A 20,585-nucleotide genomic window follows, 5' to 3' on the forward strand; every position below is an offset into this window, starting at 1 on the left:
CTTGAAAGCCGGCCGCGCGATCAAAGAGGTATATAGTTATTTTTGAGGTTATTTTCCCTTATAGGTTATTACAAAATATTTAGTATACTTCGCTGTGCTATATTACAGTAGGTCCTTGTTGGTTATCTATTTTATATATATCAATTGTATCTGTTAATCCCAAACCCCTAATTTATCCCTCCCTCAGCTTTTCCCTTTGGTAATCATAAGTTTGTTTTCTACGTCTGTGGGTCTATTTCTGTTTTGTAAATAAGTTCACACTCTGATCACAATGGCCATCATCAAAAAGTCTACAAATAACAATTGCTGGAGAGGGTGTGGAGAAAAAGGAACCTTCCTACACTGTTGGTGGGAATGTACAATTGGTGTAGCCACTATGGAGAACAGTATGGAGCTACCATATGACCTGCAATCCCACTCCTGGGTATATATCTGGAGAAAACTCTAATTCAAAAAGATATATGCACCCCAATGTTCGTAGCAGCACTATTTACAATAACTAAGACATGGAAGTAACCTAAATGTCTATCAACAGATGAATGGATAAAGATGTGGTACTTATATACAATGGAATATTACTCAGCCATAAAAAAGAATAAAATAATGCCATTTGCAGCAACATGGACTTAAAGATTATCATACAAAATGAAGTAAGTCAAAGACAAATATTATATGATGTCACTTATATGAGGGATCTAAAAGAGAGAGAGAGAGAGAAGCCTTCATCTTAATCTTAGACTAAAACTGATTGAAAGAAAATCAGTGATTAGGTCAATCAAATCCTACTGTAGCCCTGGGATTATAGTTCTATGAATCAATATATTTAGCTCATTTTTAAGGCAGCTGGAGCCAAATTTTTGTTGCTATTTTTCTAAAACTTCATGAGCTTAGCAACCAAATTACTCTTTATAGAAATGGAAACTTTTATTCCCTCCCACCTCATTCAGATATAATAAGAACTGAAGCATTGCCGTATTAAAATTGATTAAATCTTTCTGCAGCCTTCAGTCTTTAATAGTTATGAATTCTTTCTCCCCTTCAAAAAAATAAAGCTTTCTAAAATATGTGCCAGGACTGTAGCTATTCCTCTGAATATCCAAAATCCTTGCAGTAACTTCACTCTGCTCTCTGCAGATGCAGAAGTGGAAATTAACCCCTGCAGCAAGGAGGGTTAGGACAAGGGAGAGGGTTACACCCTAGCAAGACAAGTTAATTTGGAATATTAGACCTTTGTTTTTTAGTAAGTTCTTTATGTCCTTTCCCCCAGGAATTTCTGATCATCTTCTCTGTAGGATCCTGGTTCATGCCATGCGGTGCTTCTTTGCTTCTCTGTTTTCTGGGCCACTTACATTGGGTATCTTCTGGAAATTCAACTCTCCTCCTTTTTAAAAAAATGAGTGTAATCTAGCTCTCTCTGCCTTTTATAAGCTGTAGATCCACTTTTGAACATCTAAGCACTTGTTAAAGTGCTCTATTAAATAAAACATTAGCGAAGTTCAGTCTTACCTTTTTGTAGTTCAAAACTGGCAGAGACTTCGAGATTGAAGTCTTTCTTATTTTGCATTTCCACAGGTCTCTGTGGAAAAACAAATTTATCTTCACTGTCATTAGAATCATGCCTCCTCTTTGAGAAGTAATTTTCCATAACACTGCATCCCTTCAATGCAGGATTCTGTCTCTCTGTCACTACAATGTGTGCTTTCTGAAAGCAAAAACTGTCACATTAATTCATTCTTTAATATTATTTGAATTAGAACTCCCTAGGATAACTGCCCCATTTAAAAAGCTTTGTACAGATTATGTTTGTTATGGTCCTGAAAAAAATCTATCAGAGGGTAATTTTTTTTATACTTCTCATCAGTCAATGTAGAAAACAGCAAATTCATGTCTTTCTAAGTACTAAGCTAGGATTGTACTCCATTAATAAAGTTACATGTAAGGAATTCATTTCAGAAGATCAGACAAATTTCTAGTTTTGTCATACAGGAAAGGTAACCAGGTAACCAATCCTCTAAAAACTGACCTCAACAGTGTAAACTGTGTTTCCCCAAGTCTCCGCAGGCTGTGAACTCAAAATGGGCACTTTTTAACAATAGTGTTTAAAATTTCATTGGCTCTTGTCTTCTGCAAAATATAGTATGTTAGCCCCAAGAAATTCCTCCCCCCGACTTTGTGAGTCTCACATGTGTTCACAAGGTCTTCTCAGGATCTCTGGCTACGGTCCCCTCATCAATCCCTCATGGGTACAAATTCATTTTGTGATGTACCTTCCTCACCTCTGATGCTAGTGCCCTAGGTGAGAACATCTACGTACTTTGTGAGGTGTTCCTACAGTAACAAACACCTCAAGGTGATGGGGGGCGGGGGGCGAAGGGGAAGCCGGGACAAAGCGAGAGAGTAGCTTTGACATATATACACTACCAAATGTAAAATAGATAGCTAGTGGGAAGTTGCTGCATAACACAGGGAGATTAACTCGATGATGGGTGATGACTTAGAGGGCTGGGATAGGGACGGTGGGAAGGAGTCGTGGGAGGGAGGGGATATGGGGATATATGTATAAATACAGATGGTTCACTTTGTTGTATAGCAGAAACTGGCAAAACAGTGTAAAGCAATTATATTCCAATAAAGAGCTTAGAAAACAAACAAACAAAAAACAAAGATAACAAATTCTCAAACAAAATAAAACCCCTCAAGCTGCCAGACTAGCATAGAACTCCTTGGCTTTTCATCCTCACATATCATGATCCAAGCAGACCCTGCAAAGGGCTAATCCAAAACAGTGCTCTTGCAAAATCCTCTCCTTCACTGCCTTCCTTTCTCTCTAAAGGTGTAATAAGTGTATCTGAACCCACGTCAGACAGATGTTAGGCTATCCATCCCTTCTCTGCCTTTCCTCTAGGAACTCTGGCAAAACCAATCAACCAAGCCTTCTATTCACCGATCATTGAAAATGGAAAACAACGTCTTCCCCCTCGACAGCTGTTGTGAAGCTCAACTCTTGGTGTCTCTGCCTAGCAGTTTATGTTACATTCTATCACTCTTCTGAATCTCGATTAGGTTTAAGAAATAATGGCTCATGTGTACCAGACATATTTCCTGTTCTTCAAATTTGCTCTCTTTCCTTCTTTATCCTGCTTTCTGCCACAGGATGCTAACCTCTGTGAGGTACATTAATGGCTTCACTCTGACTTTCTATTGACTTTAGCCAACAGGGAGCTTGGTCAGATGACTAGAGGGATAAAGCAGAGTAAGGTTACAATCTTTCTTCCTCTGGCTCCCTTCTGATAGGTCACCTCAGGTGATTTGTGTCCTTCAACCAAAGATCACTGCATCTTTCAAGATGGCCTTCTTCTCACGACTCTCCATTTGGGTTCAGGTTACCCATTTCCTCCCTTGTCTCCTTCTGCCTAAAGATGTCAACAGCTCTTCAGCTACTATCCTGGATTATTTACTAAATTTTGTGGTTTCCTTCACTTAAACACACTTTGTAAGTAAAATACCCTTGGAACATCCTGGTTGCAGATATTATCTGTTTTATGCTGGAACCCAGACAGAGAGTAATTGGGGCTGCAAATGGCCTTAGGAAACAGAACTTCACAATGGATTCCAAGGATTAGGTTGCTCATACATTTGAGGAGCAGGGGATGTGCTCTTTACAAAGTAGGGGATGGGACTTGGGTAACTTCTGGCGGATGGTGACATCATGATTACTACCACTGTCACTGATGGTGTCATGGGATGAAGGGGAGCTGGTGGGAAATAGGGTGGCTGTGGCATTTTGTGGCTATGACAACAGTAGTGGTTTGCAATATTAGAGCTTTCCAGCTTCTTTTTCTGGTCCAAGAGGACAAACACAGAGGATTTGAGAAATTAAAACCTATGAGCATACAATTAAGGGTAAGCATGGACAACCAGAAAGTGTCCTTGAAGTTTAAATGAGTTCCTCCTCTATTATAGTAGTGGGGAACTTATGGCTTGGGGAAGCATAAGTAAGCAGTGTGCACTGCCAACTAAAGTTCTACCACAGGTCCCTAATATAATGAAACTCTGATACGTTGAATAAAAACATTGGTACAGACTTGGATGAGGCTGGAAGCCTAGAAATCCCAAATTCCCCAGAATTCCTGTGCAAACAGAAGCAAACCTTTCAACTCTGCAAGGAAACCAGCACTTATGTGCAAGGAAGCCAGCCCTTATGTGTTTTACATATATAAAACATCTTACGGAAAAACCCGAACAAACATTGTGGACAACCCAATATATATACATATATTAACATCCATGCATGGAACAATTGTTTCCCAAGACAAAGCCAATTCTTCCTCATGCTAACATCTCTCATTGTCTTTAGGCCAAAAATAAGAGTTTTACACCACCATATCCTCAAAAGAGGTACAGGAAATAGTCTGGATGTGATGACCTCTATAGCAGAACACACTAAACTGGATACATTATATTGATGACACCGTGTAAATTGGACCTGATGAGACAGAAATAGTAAGTCACTTAGATGCCTTGTAAAAATATGTTTGACAGATTGTGAGAGATAAACCCCTCAAAAGTTAGAGGGTCTACCTCACAGGTAAGATTTTTTAAGCATCATTGATCTGAGGCCGGTTGTACCTTTCAGCACCTATCACATAGAAAGAAGCAAAGCTTGGTAGACCTGTTTGCATTTTGCAGGCAATGTGTACCACATTAGGGCTTGCTGCTATCACGTTTATTGGTACTCATCTACAAGGCTGCCAGCTGGACCCAAAGAAATAAACTACAACAGCAGGTACAGGGTGTAGGGCAGGCTGACATTTGAGTCTTGAGACCTAGTAGACCCAACGGTATTTGAAGTGTCTGGGGCAGACAGATGCTAATATAGAGACTGTGGCAAGGTCTAATAAGGGAATCACAGCACAGATGCCTAGGGTTTGAAGTAAGACCTTGCTGCCTGCTGCTGGCAACATTTTTCCATTTCAAAAGTAGCTTCTGACTTGCCACTGCGTGCTGAATACACTTGGCTTCTATTCAGAGGCCACAACATGATTTTACAGCCCAATATTCCCATTCTAAAGAAATGGCATTATGTGATGTACTGAACCATGAGATTGTACATGCACAGCAGCCTACCGTGGTGAAATAGAAATGGTGTGAACTGAACTGCAGAGGGGAGGGGAAATGTGACAAGCAAGTGATTTATGATCCACTGCAGTGCCCCTTGTATTCTCTTGTCCAGTAATCATGCAAAAGAAAACCCTAGAAGCCTGGAAAAGAGAAGACCATATGGGACTCAGATCCTGCAGGAATGAAGGTTTCGATCCCATACACGAAGGAAAGACTTCTGTCCAGCTGAAGTGCTGACAAAAGTAATGTGGAAATGGAGGGAATGTTTGAAGAAAGTGGCTGTGATGATGTATTTAAAACTTGTAGCCATCTGCAGAATTGGAAACGATGGTAGCTATGTTTTAAGCTATTTATTTGTTTCTTTTCTCCTTCTTGCCCCCTCTTACATGATACGAGAAACACAGGGGAGGCCTGTGGAATCCTTTTGGATAGCAGCTTGCCCTTCTAATTTCTGCTGTCACCCACTGAGCGAAAGTCAAATATATTTAAAAAAAGAAAATATTTTTGACAGTCAAATTTGATATTGTCATGTAATTTAGTTAAAATACCTTGTGAATTGACAACATGTGAAAGGAGAATTATTGAAAACTCTGTTGAATATTCTGGAAAGAATCAGTCATGCAAGTAGGCACGACATTTTATTCTGGTTAGAAGTGAATAAGACTATCATATAATACGTGAAAAATCCTAAAAATGGAAAAAGAGTTAGTGCTACGATTTCTTCACAAATATTCTTCAATTCTTGTCCCACATTAAAGAGCCTGAAATGAGAAAACATTCAGTAGAGCTGTGCTACAGGTAACGGCCTGGTCCCACCTCAAATAAGTAGAAAGATCATACATTTATCAGTATGAAGTAAAAGCAGGATTTTTAAGGTATGCCTATGTCTTCTCATTTTTTTTTAAATTTTTTGCATTAACTCCCTTTCAAAAGAAATAGTAACTATCACATGAATCACCAAAGGCTGATGATTCTCCAAACTAACCTCTAAGTGAGGCATCTTCCCTGCATTTCAGAATCATTGTCAAGTACTAACACACCAGCTTGAGTGGGTGTGACCCACAGACTCTGTGAACCCAACACATCCGAGAGCCAACAGACTACTCTGCCTGCATATCTGCTTTCCAGAGTTCTCTACAGCTCATCCAGAGATAATACAGCATTCTCCTGGGCACTCAGCCACCTGTTCTGGTAGTCGCCTTTGTCTCTTTGTGACATTTATGTCCAGCACATACAAGTTCACAGACAAGTTCTACTAAGTTTTCATCCTGAATACTTCCTGAAACCAATCTTTCCTTCCTCTCTGCACCGTTATTCTCTTAAACCAGAATCTCATCACCCCCACCAGGAATACAGATTCTTACCTGATGTGCCTACATTCAGTGTTTCCCCATAAACACATGCTCCACACAGCTTCCAGAATGTTCCATCTTAAATGCAAGTCTTAAGAACTCACATTTCTACTTAAAACTCTCAAATGATTCCCCTTTCCTTTGGTTCTTTATATGCAGAAGAATGAAACTGGACCCCAACTTTGCACTATATACAGAATCAAATCAACCATACTTTAATATAAAATAAAAATTAAATTAAAAAATAAAATAAAATGGATTAAAGAATTCAACATAAGACAAGAAACAATAAAGCTAGAAGAAAATATAGGGGGTAAGCTCCTTGACATGGGTCTTGGCAATGATTTTTTTTTGTTTTTGACACTAAAAGCAAAAACAAACAAGTAGGCCTACAACAAACTAAAAAGCTTCAGTGCAGTAAAGGAAACCATCAACAGAATGAAAAGCTAACCTATGGAATGGGAGAACATATTTGAAAATCTAACATTTGATAAGGGGTTAATATCTAAAATATGTAAGGAACTTGTCACAATAGTATAAAAACAAATAACTGTAATTAAAAATAGGCAAGGGCCTTCCCTGGTGGCACAGTGGTTGAGAATCCCCCCACCAATGCAGGGGACACGGGTCCTATCCCTGATCCGGGAAGATCCCACGTGCCGCAGAGCAACTAAGTCTGCGTGCTACAACTACTGAGGCCCACAAGCCTAGAGCCCGTGCCCTGCAACAAGAGAAGCCACTGCACTGAAAGGCCGTGCACTGCAAAGAAGAGTAGCCCCCACTCGCCACAACTAAAGAAAGCTCACACACAGCAACGAAGACCCAACACAGCTAAAGAGAAAAAAAAATAGGCAAAGGACCAGGATAGACATATTTCCAAAGACATACAAATGGCCAACTGGGACATGAAAATGTACTCAATATCATTAATCATCAGAAAGATGCAAGTCAGAATCACAGTGAGCTATTACTTCTGACCTTTAGGATGGCTCTTATTAAAAAGACAAGTGATAACAAATGCTGGTGAGGATATGGAGAAAAAGAACTATTGTACATAGTTTGTGGGAATGTACTTGGTGCAGCCACTATAGAAAACAGTATGGAGGTTCCTCAGGAAATTAAAAATAGAACTACCATATGATCCAACAATCCCACCTCTGGGTTATATCCAAAGGATATAAAACCATCGTCTCAAAGATATATCTGTATTCCTATGTTCATTGGAGCATTATTCATAAAAGTTAACGTATGGAAATGACCTAAGTGTCTATTAATGTATAAATTGATCAAGAAAATGTGGTGTGTATATATATATATATATAAACATATGTACAGTGGAATATTATTCAGCTTCAATATGATGGGCCTGCAGGGCATTATGCTAAATAAAATAAGTTAGGCAGAGAAAGACAAATACTGCATGATGTCTCTTATACGTCAAATAAAAAGTCGTACTCACAGAAATCAGTTGCCTGTGGGGTGGGGGAATAGGGAGAAGTTGGTAAAAGGATTCTAACTTTCAGTTATAAGGTGAATAAGGTCTGAGGATCCCACGTATAACATGGTGACTATAGTTGGTAACGTTGTATTGTATAATTGAAATTTGGTAAGCAAACAGAACTTAAACGTTCCTACAAATAAACAAGGGCAAATCTGTGCGGTGATGAGTGTGTTAATTAACTTGATGGGGATAATCCTTTCACAATGTATACATGTATCAAAATAATCACATTTTACACTTTAAATACTTTCTATTTTATTTGTCATTTGACAAATAATTATATTGACCAAAAAAAAAAACCAAAGTATTCTCTTTACCTACATCTCAACCAGCAACTGGTTAACCTCCACTTGACTCGATTTAGGTGTCAGCCTTTGGTGATTCTCCTTTTCCCTGAACTCCAAGATGTAATGTGCATAATAAGTTTTGTTTTTGCCTTGTTATATTCCTTACTCATATGCCTATTTATTTCATTTCTTTTTTTTAAGATTTTTATTGGAGTATAATTGCTTTACACTGTTGTGCCAGTTTCTGCTGTACAACAAAGTGAATGAACTGTATTTATACATATATCCCCATATCCTCTCCCTCCCTTGACACCTTCCCACCCACCCTATCCCACCTCTCTAAGTCATCACCAAGCACTGCATTGATCTCCCTGTGCTATGCAGCAGCTTCTCACTAGCTATCAATTTTACATTTGGTGATGTATTTCTTACTGCCTTTCTAACATGGTCCTAATCATTTGCTTACTTGAATGAAGTCTGGAAACTTCTTGAGGAAGACTTCTGTTGTGCCCATCTTTTACCCACTATTGTATCAAGCTCATTGTTTAGAATATCCTTGTCTGATTTATTGAATTAATTGATTAATTGAAACACTTTTTCAATAAATATTTCTGCTATAGGATTGCTATCAGTTGGGGTAAAATTAATTAAAATCCATATAATCAGAACCCCTAAACAAACTAAAATGAAAACTTCTTTCCATTTCAAGTTTATTTAAAAAAATATACAAATGATATGTGTTTTGAATCATATAATTGATTTTATTCAATCAGTGATTTAAAAGTGTGTCATAAAAGAAAAGAATAATCAATATTGTCTCAATGTGAATAGCTATTTATATTAATATTATTCTTTATCTTAATTAAAGAACTGAAACTCCCCAGAATAAATGTCTCTTTCTATTTACTGTCCTGAGTGATTAAAATACTCATGTTTCCTATTTTTTTGATTTTCTCTGTCTCAGCCAGTAACATCTCATATTTGGAATGTGGCTTCTTTCTAAAGGAACTGCTACCTTGCTCTCTCCTGCTGAAAGGAGCATGGGGCCACCTTCCTTTTCAATGCTGAGTCGCATCCAAGCCTTTCAGATAGCCTACGTGTTCACAGTTCCAGAGGATCAATAGGAAGGTAGGTGATGATCTTTACCTTATTGAGACTTCATTACTGGGAACTATGACACTGACATTTATGATCCAATTTTGATAACAATTCATCTAAAATTTGCTCTGCCAGTTATTTCAAAGTTGTCCCCCCTCCCCCACCAGCCTCCCCCCACACCACACACATAAATGACTTTCCTTACTGCTTTTTCATTATGGAACACAAATTAAAATCGCACAGAATATGCAAGTATATATAAAATCCTAAGCATTTCAAAGCAGATTTAAAAAAGAAAATTATTATTTCCTATATTGAAACAAAGACTGAGTAAAACAGAAATTAAAAATTTATATATAATATTTATTTCTAGCGTTAATGCTAAAATTATATTTAAACATACACACAAAACAACAACAGTAAAAGTGACCAAGCAAACAAACAAATGATAGAACGGATAATATTTTTATTTCTTCCATTTTAACTGTAATTTATCCTTGCTTCAGGAATAATGCTTACATTTTAGATAATTACCAAAATTGAACAGCAGAGGGCAGAAAATAGCAACCTGTTTCTTTGAGCATGCTATTCTATTCAATTGCAGTCCTAGTAGTTTTGAAATTTTCAAATTTGAGTTTATTACTGACCATTTTGAGGTTTATTCTTGAAACAGAAGTTTCTAAAAGTATTAAAAATTAATTCCAGTATTTTTTCATTTACTTGCATAATCACTTCCTTCAGCCAATTGAAATTTATTACGTTTATACTGACAGTATTCTGTGCCTGAAAACTGTTATGCAATAAATGTTATAGTGAATTAAAACTTTCCATGACTGATAAGTACAATGATACTAATACTTCAGAAGATGTATCTATATATGATGGGAAAGGTGCATGCCTTGTGAAAGACACATTAACAGAAAAACAGTTGAATTACAAGTAATGCTTACTAAAATTATTTCCATTTTATACATGAATTCTAATTGGTCACTGAACAGTAATATTTGCCTTAAGTTATTACAATTATTTACTAGGAAAAATGCTTCTATGATTCAGCAAATTCTTGTTCTACATTGTTTGTTTTCATAGAATGTAATTCAGTGAAGTCTGAATCCATCTTTGTCCCCAACTTTGAAATAGATTAAGATATAAATAGTTTTTAAACATCCTCAACATCCTTTTAAAAAAAATTAATTTACATTGACCCATACTTCAAACATGACCAATTCTTCACATTTAACCCTTTCTCTCTCTTTCCCTCGCTCTCTCTCTCCCCTTTCATTCCTAGTTACTTGGTATGAAGTTAAAGTTTTTCTTGTGGAAAAAAATTGAATGAAGAAAAAAGATGGCTGAGAAAGTATTTTTTATTTTGCCCTGAGCTGTTATTCATTCCTTTATATATTAGAAAGATTTTGCATAGAGAATAATTCAAATTATTTTTGTGCCTGACATCGCAACTAGTGATTGAATAAATAAGATGTATTTAATTATTCTTTATATTGTAAATTTGGATATATATTTATTAATGTCTTCCTTACTATTTTTATTCTTTTTTAATTTTTAAAAGGCTAAATGCATTTTGATTCACAACACCTGTTATATACAGAGAAGAGCTTATTAAGGGACTAAAGTAAATTCTTGGTGATAAAATTGGGAGGTATTTTTACCAGTAGTATAAAAAGTTAGTAATTGATTATGGATATTTTTACTTCCTGGCTTAGGAATACATATCAAAAATGAAAACCAGAGGAAGAGCATGATTTGAAATCGCAGAATTACAGGATTAGAGAGCCATAGAGGACACTTCACTCACCTTTCGCATTTTAAAAATTGAGGCCCAAAGTGGTTAAGGGTCAAGTATGACATACTACAGTCAACAAGGAGGCTGTATGAATGATATTAATGTGACAATTGCACAGGAAAGCAGCACAATAGACTAACTTGGCATTCTGAAATATTACCAGGCTACCTCTTCTGTATTGGGGGCTTCGATCTCCTATTTCCTGGAAACAGTCCGTGGTACTCAATCATCCTTTATTTCTTTGTTTAAACCACAAAAGTCTTAAACTTAGTGAGGAATTTCTGCCAGAGCAGGTCTCAGGCATCGGTTTGGCAGGCAGTGGGGGGCGAGTAATTTCCCAAAGGGAAGTCCAGGCTTCTGTCCTCCCCATCAACTCCCTTCCCACAAACTTTTAATCCCTGACCTCATCTTCTTCTCCAGTGGTCTCCAGTTCGCGGTTCAAAGGGATAAGAGCTTAGTTTACTTTTTTGGGGGGTGATATTTTCAAACCTCACGGCCAAAAAGCAATGGAGTATCCGGTTCCTAACTCAGTCTCTGGGAAAGATTATGAAGCCCAGTGGCCTTTCACGACTTGCTTCATCTTTTAATTTCTTTCTCCTACGAGACTTTCCTTGAAATGGAGTCTTCAGCTCTCAATCTGTATGAAGACAGGCTTCTAAGGAGCCAAGACTACCTGTCTCTACTACGTGGTGAGGAGAGGAGGGGGAGTCGGCAGTGAGAGCTGCGAGAGGGACCCGCACACAGGAGGCTGGGCAAATTGGATCACAGCGCAATGGTGCACAGTGTGAAAGATGGGATTTCCATTCGAAGTATTTCAAAGATTCAATCTTGATCTTTTCCTATGCGGCTTTGGCCTTTAAAGGTAGAATTTTGGGTTTTCCCTGGATCCTGGCTACATTCCATTTGGTTAAAGTTCACAGTTTTGGAACTCTTCATCATGGGTGTTTTGTTTGCTCATTTGCTTTCCTAGCTGGATCAGGTGAGGTGGGTGGCAGCGTTTCTCTATTGCTAGGTGGATTTTACAGGCTCTAGAAGATAAAAATCAGAATTGCTTGTATCTTAAGACAGCAGGGCCGGGTGAGAGAATGCTTCACCGCCAACAGCAATTAGCAGTTCGGCTTCTGCAAGGCAGCCGGAAATGGGTTTTGCTGCATTTGGTCCAGGCTGGAGCATCTATTTGCGCCGCAGCTGCAGCGGCGGCACAAAGGTAGAGCAGCGCAAGCAGGAGCGGGGCGCTGTCCGCGGTGCTGAAAGGCGAGGGCCGGTGGGCGCGACAGCTCGCGAGACCCAAGGTCTCGCCCGGGGGGCCTCCGCTGCCCGGCTGCGAGCCGCGCTCCCAAGGCCCGCGCGCGCGACGCCGGGGCGCGCGGGGTGCGCGGGGCTGGTGGGGGAGGGGCGCGCCGGCCGCCCGCCGCCACTCGCGCACGCGCGCCGGGGCCGCCTGCCGGTCTCTGTGACTCGTGTGTGTGTGTGTGTGCTTGCGTGTGTGTATGTGTGTGTGCGCGCGCGCGTGTGAGAGAGGGGAGAGGGAGAAGCGCGCGAGGGTGAGTGTGTGAGTGCATGGGAGGGTGCTGAGTGTTCCGAGGCGCTGGGACCACAGAGGCAGCCGGCTGGAAACTGCATCCAGCCAACCTCCGGACTTCGGGAGCGGGGACCGGGCGCAGGGCGGCAGCCACCCGCAGAACCTGGAAAATAGGGATTCTTCTGCCTCCACTTCGGGTTTTCAGCAGCTTGGTGCTACACTGCTGTCTCAAAATGCAGAGGATCTAATTTGCCCAGGAGAACGGCGAAAGAAGGAAGAGGAGGAAAAGGAAAAAAAAGGGGGGTATTTTGTGGATGCTCTACTTTTCTTGGAAATGCAAAAGATTATGCATATATCTGTCCTCCTTTCTCCTGTTTTGTGGGGACTGATTTTTGGTGTCTCTTCTAACAGCATACAGATAGGTAGGTACCCTTTGTGCTCTGCTTTTGAATTGTGCATAATTTCGTGGTAATCTTTGTTCACGATGTACAAATTAATTCATGTCATGTAGACTTATGTCATACCTTGACCGCACTCCAGATTTAAACTGCCTAGAATATACATGCTTTTCTTAGGATGAAGCAAAGGTTGAAGACTGCCTCTGATACAATAGAAGGAAAGGTCTTCTCATTTCTGACCCCCAAATTTTATTCATTCTGCCTTAACAACATTTTCCTGTTTGTTCACATTCTCTAGGGGTCTGAATGCACAGCTTGTGATCACTAGGAAGGGAGAACCTTTCCTGGCCACCCACCTTGCCCTCGGGCTCCCCTGTGTCCTGACCCCTGGTCTGCCCTTTGGATGTTCCCCCACTCCCCCCATCCTCCTGGGTCCGTGGATGTGTTTATTTGGCCTATTAGTGTGAACGAGGGACTCCGGGGCAGTCGGGCGCTAGCGGGCTCCCCTGCTTTCCCCACCCCGGGCACTGACACTGTCCTCCTGCTTGGTGTTTGTTCTTTGCAGGGGGGCTGTTTCCCAGGGGCGCCGATCAGGAATACAGTGCATTTCGGGTAGGGATGGTTCAGTTCTCCACTTCGGAGTTCAGACTGACACCCCACATCGACAATCTGGAGGTAGCCAACAGCTTCGCAGTCACCAATGCTTGTGAGTAATGAATATTCATTCCCTTCCGGGGCCGCACGCGGAGAGGTGGCTGGTGTGTGTGGGTGTGTGTGTGTGTTTCTGCGTGTCAGTGTGCGGGTGTAGTGACTGCACACGTGCCTGCGTGTGACGGCGTCGGGAGAAAGTGGCTGCGATCGCGGGGACCCCCTCTGGCTGGGGGCTGGGGGCCCAAGAGGAAGTGAAAGGCAGCGGAGAGTGTTCGCACTAGGGAGGCGGGGGTAGGTGTTCGAGATGGGGGGCGGGGGGCTTCCTTAGGTTCCGGGGGTTCTTGCTTAGCTGGAGTCTTCAAGGGAAGCCCCCCACCCACTGCGCGCCTGGTGGCACCCTGCGCACGGGGAACACGCTGTTGCCCTGGGCGCGCCTTCGGGCTGCTGGGTAGATCCTACGGCCCCGGGTTGAAATCCGCAGGCCCCGCTCTGGGTCACTGTGCCGACACCGTGAGCCTGTATTCTCCCCCGAGACGGGAGAAGTTGTCACATTGTCCCTGTAGTGGGCTGGGGGCCGTTACATAAGGCCCACCGTGGGGCGCGGCTCTGCTGACGCAGGCGGGGATGGAGCGAGAGTGGTCCTTCCTCGCTGCCCCGGGAGCTGTAGCCCGAGACCAGGCGCGATCGTGGCCGGGGCGCCGCGGGCCCTCGCTGGCCCGGAGCTTTGTTCTCAGGTCGCGGGGTTCCAGCAGAGGCAGCGGGAAGAAAAGGACCCAAAAGCGGTGGGATGCTCCGAGTTTGGAATCCGAAGTCGCCAATCAGCCATTTTAGTCTTCGCAGCCATCCTGTTAAGTCCCAGCGCTGCGCCCAGTGCTGGGGACCCGCCGCGAAGCTCCATCCAGGCTTCAAAGTAATAGGATCCAAGCAATTAAGTCCCCGCACGGTTCAATGGAAAGGCCGGCGTACCCTGGTCCAGGCGCGGCCACCCCTGGACCCCCTGCCCTCTGCCAGAAGCTGGCATTATTTCCTGCCGACTGGGTTGGGGTGACTATTTTCTGACTTGATGTTCTCAGTATTTATTTCATAGTTGACAGTTTCGCGGGGGGATTTGCAGATGGCTCACCGGCCACTCTGAGTACCCTGTAAAGGAGCGAGCGGAAAATCACCACAGAAAAAGCCCAGCTGCAGTGTCCCCACGTTAGACCAACAACTGGTTGCCATCCCACTTCTCCATGATCAGCCTTAATCATATATTCCATGGGTTAGCTTGACTGTAGTGTCAGGAACATCATCAGCTCCTTCTGAAACTCCCATCAACGAAATGAATGAAGGAATGAAACAATTGTCTTTGACTGATAGAACAGGGGTCATTATGGTCATATTAGATGCTTAAAATTCAACCGTTTATGAAAACCTATTTAAGAAGATTTCAGTGCCTTATATTTTCTTCACATGTTGATTCCAAGTGAAAAAAGAAACTGGGGATGGGGGGACTGGGGGCAGGGGAGAAAGAGAGAGAGAGAGAGAGACTTAATTGGGTTTGCAGTTGAAAAAATCTCCATAAAAGAGTATAAGAATATCTTGGAAAATTTTAGTACATAAGTATACATACAAAGAAACCAGCTGTAGTTTAATTTTTATACTTGACCTATTTACCTACCAGATTTAGATTATTCATTTGATTTGATGTCAGGTCTCCAGGTTTTTGTTTTTTGTTTTTTCCCTGAGTTTTGAGTGTGACACACAATTGTGTTCAATACCCGACCATATGTAATGGTATACTAGTGTGAAAATGCTGTGGAATGTGATGAGCCTAAGGCAAGACTAGGATTATTGGAAGGATGTAGATTTTAAAAACAAGGTGAAAAGAATTGATAGTTATGCTTTTTGAAAATGGTCAATGACAGAGAAGTTCACTCATTGGTGAAAATCATGCCAGGGTCTGGCTGAGAGCACAGGAGATAGGTCTACTGAAAGAAATGAATATTTCTTCATTCCAAATGCTGAATGACTGTGGTGGGCCTTTGTAAGGACTAAAGATTATGGTTAGTTAAGGTTAGGTGACTAGTTTACGCCCTCAGTGTCAATATTTTTGGAGAGATTTATTTAGTATAAATTTTATTGAAATAAGATATGCAGACAGAAAATGTACATATATTAAACACATATATAAATCCATAAATTTCCACAGAATGAATGCATCCATGTAATGAGTTGGATTTCATTAAAAAAAACCCCACATAATTTAATTTGCTTGACCACAATTCTGAGAAAATGGGAAAATCAGACCTTCATTTTGCAGATTTTTTTTTTTTTCTTAGAAAATGGAGCAGAAATAAAAGGTTACCTGTCTCCAGGTCTGAAAATTACTCCTCCATGGATTATTCTGGGACACTAAGACAAATTATGGTGGGGAACTGAATGCATTTTCAAGTTTCCGACTTGGGAATTCAGAACCATGGTCTCTGCAACTCCCGTGTTATAAGTAATCTTACTGATTGCTGAACAGAACTAGTTGAGGCCCTGTTACAGAAGAGAGACTCATTGAATAGAACTTTCTGGAGTTGATGTTAATTAACTCATTGACTAGGCACCTATCATTTATGTGCCTCAGTTTCTTCATTCCTTTAGGAATTTTACAATCTAGAGTTTGCAAAATGAAATGGAGTGTTTGTATCCTTTTTTTTTCCCCTTAGAGCAATAGAAAATGTAAAATTAGTTTACCTCTTTTCAGAAAGAGAGATGCTTGTATGAACTACACTCACAAAGTTAGCATTCAAGAAATGAATGGAAATCTCTAATATCAAATTTATTAAGATGAGTCTTGATCACTTAAATCATGCTGAAACCTTTTGCTCCTTAGCCTTTGTTTCCTTGCCTTCTCAGTCAGGGGAATCCATGATTCTTTCCTATATGAAGTGGAAACAGCAGCATCAAATTTGTTGCTAGCAGAAACCCAACAGACTTTCTTCCATTTCCTCCAGAAATCTAAGGAATTCTACTTCTTAACCCCAGTATTAAAATGTGTATCATCAATCAGCATTCATAAAGTAGCTTGTCCTTCTTCTGAGTTAAACCATAAAAATCCCATAGGGTAAATTTAACCCTAAATGTAATATATAAATTTAATGTATTAAGAAAGTAGAGCTGTAAACCTTTAATATAATTTCAAAATAGAAAAGATATTAGTTTGCTGATTTACTTGTATTCTTGAGATGGAGGGACTTCTTTGGAAATGCTGAGGCTGACATGGCTTTCAGGGTCCAGCAGGATCCACTGAATGGGTTAAAGTTATGCAAATGAAATGAAGTCATTATATTCTGAACTGGGTAAATGACTGTGCAGGCTCTGAACTGCCTCCCACGCCCTCTTTCACAGTCACAGTGGGATAATGGAGGTACCTACTTGTTCCCATTTGTTTCCATGGGTACCTGAGGAAATAAAGACAGATTTTCAATTTCTTACTTTCTCCTTTTTTTTCAAACCCTCCCTCCCTACTTCCTTTCCTCCCTCTTTCTTATTAGCTAGAGAGCCTCCTGAGGTTTTTTTGTTTTTTTCCCCTCTGAAGGCTGTTCAAATGTAAGACTTCAATATGAGAAAATCTGTGAAACCAGAAAAATAAATTAGCATCTGATGTTCAACAGTTGAATCAGTGATGGGCCTCAGGAATTCTTTCCTTCCTTCCGTCCCCTTGCCCCCTTCAGTATCTACTGTCTTCTAGTTGTCAGAGAATGAGTGAATGCTGTTCCCACAGTAATTCATTTTTTCCTACCATTTCCCCTCAATGCTCTTTCACATAGTTTTCAAATCCTTATAGGCCTGGATGCCTTCCCTGTGCACTGTCCGCTGGGTCTTGTCTAAGAAGTTTAGTTTCAGGATGTGAAGATATTCTAGTAGTTTTTCTACAAAAACAATTTATTACAGTAACTCAACATTTTTGTGAAAAAGGTAAATGTGATACTGGCATATGTGTATACACCACATATTTTATAGAGGTTAAAATCAACAGCGGGCTTTAGGAAAATACTAAATATGTTTACATTTTAAAAAGTTTTAATAAACTTTAATGTTGTGCTCACTACTAAAATTTGTTTAAAATAAAACTGCCTAAATGGGCTATGAATATGAGTATTTGATCACATAGGGCTTTGGAATTAAAAATATTACATATTAAATGTCCTATTCAAAATTTTTACTTTTTAATGAATGACAAAAATCTATTTTTGACAAATACCTATTAATCTATTTAAAAATAATTTAATACATTTATATTTCAATTTCATAAAAAATAAATTATAAATTTAAAGAAACAGCAGATAAAAATCTACTTTTTCTCTAAGCCAGCAGATGGAGACGTTGGAGAAAATATTGTTCTTTCGTGAAACTGTTGCGCACACCGAATACCTTTTGAAACAGTGTAAACACATTTACTTAGAGAAATTGAAAAAATATGTATAAACAGCATCCATTTTGGAACAATTCACTTAAAATGATGTGTTTGAATAATAACTCCGAATGCCTTTTAAAAAGAATGCCTTCAATTTCATTTTTGAAATAGATTTTCTTAAATATCCCCGTGAATTTGATTCATAAAGAAATTCAGGAACAGCATTGATTATAAATCTCTTGGATGAGATAGAATTCTAAAAGGATATTTCTTCGACTTTTTAACCTTGATTCTTCAGATATTATTTATTTATTTATTTTATTGAAGTATAGTTGATTTACAATGTAGTGTTAGTTGTGGGTGTATAGCACAGTGATTCAGATATATATATGTGTGTGTGTGTATATTTATATATTCTTTTCAGATTATTTTCCCTTATAGGTTATTATAAATTATTGATTATAGTTCCCTGTGCTATACAGTAGGCCCTTCTGATATTTTTTTAAGGTGTATTTCTTATCATTGAATTTTAGTCATGAATTATTGAGATTGTGTATCTGTGTTCATCACATTAATTGATGTTTGCTAAACCTTTATTACACTTTGCATGAATTTGTGTGTGTGTGTGCATGTGTATGTCTAGTTGTATTATAATTATATATTCTAAATAGTTATAGATTGGCAGAGCTATCATGTTTTGTCATTTTGTCTAAGTAATTACGAAAGCCTGGAGTTACCTATTTTAATGTATGCAAAAATTTCATAAAACCAGAATCAACTTGGATGCTCTTAAGCAATCATAAGAATTTGTGGTGGGAAGAAAACTGGGGACATATGTACCAGAACGCAATATCTTGTAACCTGGGGGGTGAGTCTTCAATTATAATCAATTGGAAGTGACAAAGAATGAAGTAACTCTTTACATGTAAGAATAATTAATTATCACTGGATTTTTTATAGTTAAGCTTTCATACTTCATGTATCACAAGAGAATTTCAAGAAAAGACATTATTAAATGGAAATCAAAGAATGGCATTTGTGGAAATATTCTGTTTAGGATATGAGAAACTGAGTGTTTAAATAAAAATTACTATATGAAACTATAGAAGCTTCATAGTAACAGGAATATATTCCTATGCTATTCCTTTTTGAGGTTTTGAAGGCTTCCAATTTCTGACTCCAGAAGTATGGGGTGTTTCCCTTTCACATCAAGCCTTTAAAGTGATGGGGTCATTGCACCTTGACACTAAAACAATAGAATGCTGATTCATGCCAGAGCCCAGATCCTCTTGGAATCTCTTCCAAAAACACTTACACTTTCAAACTTCCTGGAGCCCTGACAATTTTAAGGACGGCTGAAGACCAGTTGTTTCCTGGTTGTTCCATCAGGTGTTGCTGTATGATTGACTTTTCAAAGAGTGTGGATTTTTTTTTTTCCTTGTCTTCCTCTGTTCTTCTCCTTCTCCTCCCTTTTAAAAGTCAGTGAAAGTGCTTAATCTACAGAGCAGATGCTATTACAGGAAATAAACAAATTGAAACCGGTCTCTCTTTTTTTTTAAAGTAAGTAGAGGATATCGACATAGAGCTAAAATCTTATGTTTAAAAATTTTATTGGGATGTGAGTGGCCACTGGGTAAATTATATTTCCTTTCTTCTTTAACTGAATTCTAGTGAAGTTGCCCCAGACATGATTAAAATACTAACTCTTTTATTATGGCAGTTTTTATTCAAAATTTTAGAGGTTTTCTCTAATGACTGAATAACTCATTGTCTTAAATAACTATGCCTCATGAATACAATAGGAAAATTCATTGTTGAATTCGAAGTTACGCATGATTTTCTTTTCAAATCTCAAAATCACCCACAATTTAAAAATTTCCCATCAAAGTGTTTTTCGAAGCAGATTTCACTAATTTGGGAGAAAAATGAATGTGCTTCTTACATCAGGGTCCGTTAGTGGTCTAATACATATTTATTTTTGGTTACTATTCAATTTAAAGTGTTTTGTCAGTTTTTATCATTTTAATTTATAGAATGAAAACATTTAAAAGTTAACGTGGAGAATGAAAACATGCTTTTCTTAAAGGCAGGGTCATGCCACGCTTGGCTTTGTATCCTTGATGATATTCATCTATTAAACAGACTTCATGTAGCAGAATTTCTTGTTATAGAATTGTACTTGTGAAAGTCAAAATTTTGCTTCTACTCTGCTTTTGGATTTCAGAAGAAACAATTTACTTGGTATCTGCCTCCAATCCTGTTTAGGTAGAGGTGTGATGCATTTTTCATTTTCATCTACAAGTTAGATGTATTCAAAGTTATCCTCTTTATCCCTAAAGCTGCATTGCTCTATGTTAAAATGTGTTGCTGAAATAAATGCTATTGCGATGATGCAAAAGCCGTGTTGCAGAGGTTGTGATGATGCAAAAGCCGGGACTCCTCTCTCAGGGCCCTGAAGGCTACGGGT

At 39.4% G+C, this 20,585-nt stretch overlaps 1 protein-coding gene across 1 annotated transcript in view; it reads left to right on the forward strand.

The window, feature by feature from the left end:
- The first annotated feature begins 13,016 nt into the window (after nucleotides 1–13,016).
- The window catches only part of GRIA2 (glutamate ionotropic receptor AMPA type subunit 2), a 155,947-nt gene continuing 148,378 nt past the window's right edge, over nucleotides 13,017–20,585 (forward strand). The window contains exons 1-2 of the mRNA XM_057726733.1: nucleotides 13,017–13,104; nucleotides 13,646–13,786. Of these exons, the coding sequence (XP_057582716.1) occupies nucleotides 13,017–13,104; nucleotides 13,646–13,786 (229 nt within the window). The remainder of the gene's footprint in view (nucleotides 13,105–13,645; nucleotides 13,787–20,585) is intronic.

This window comes from Hippopotamus amphibius, chromosome 3 (assembly GCF_030028045.1).
Source record: "Hippopotamus amphibius kiboko isolate mHipAmp2 chromosome 3, mHipAmp2.hap2, whole genome shotgun sequence".
Classification (NCBI taxonomy): Eukaryota; Metazoa; Chordata; class Mammalia; order Artiodactyla; family Hippopotamidae; genus Hippopotamus; species Hippopotamus amphibius.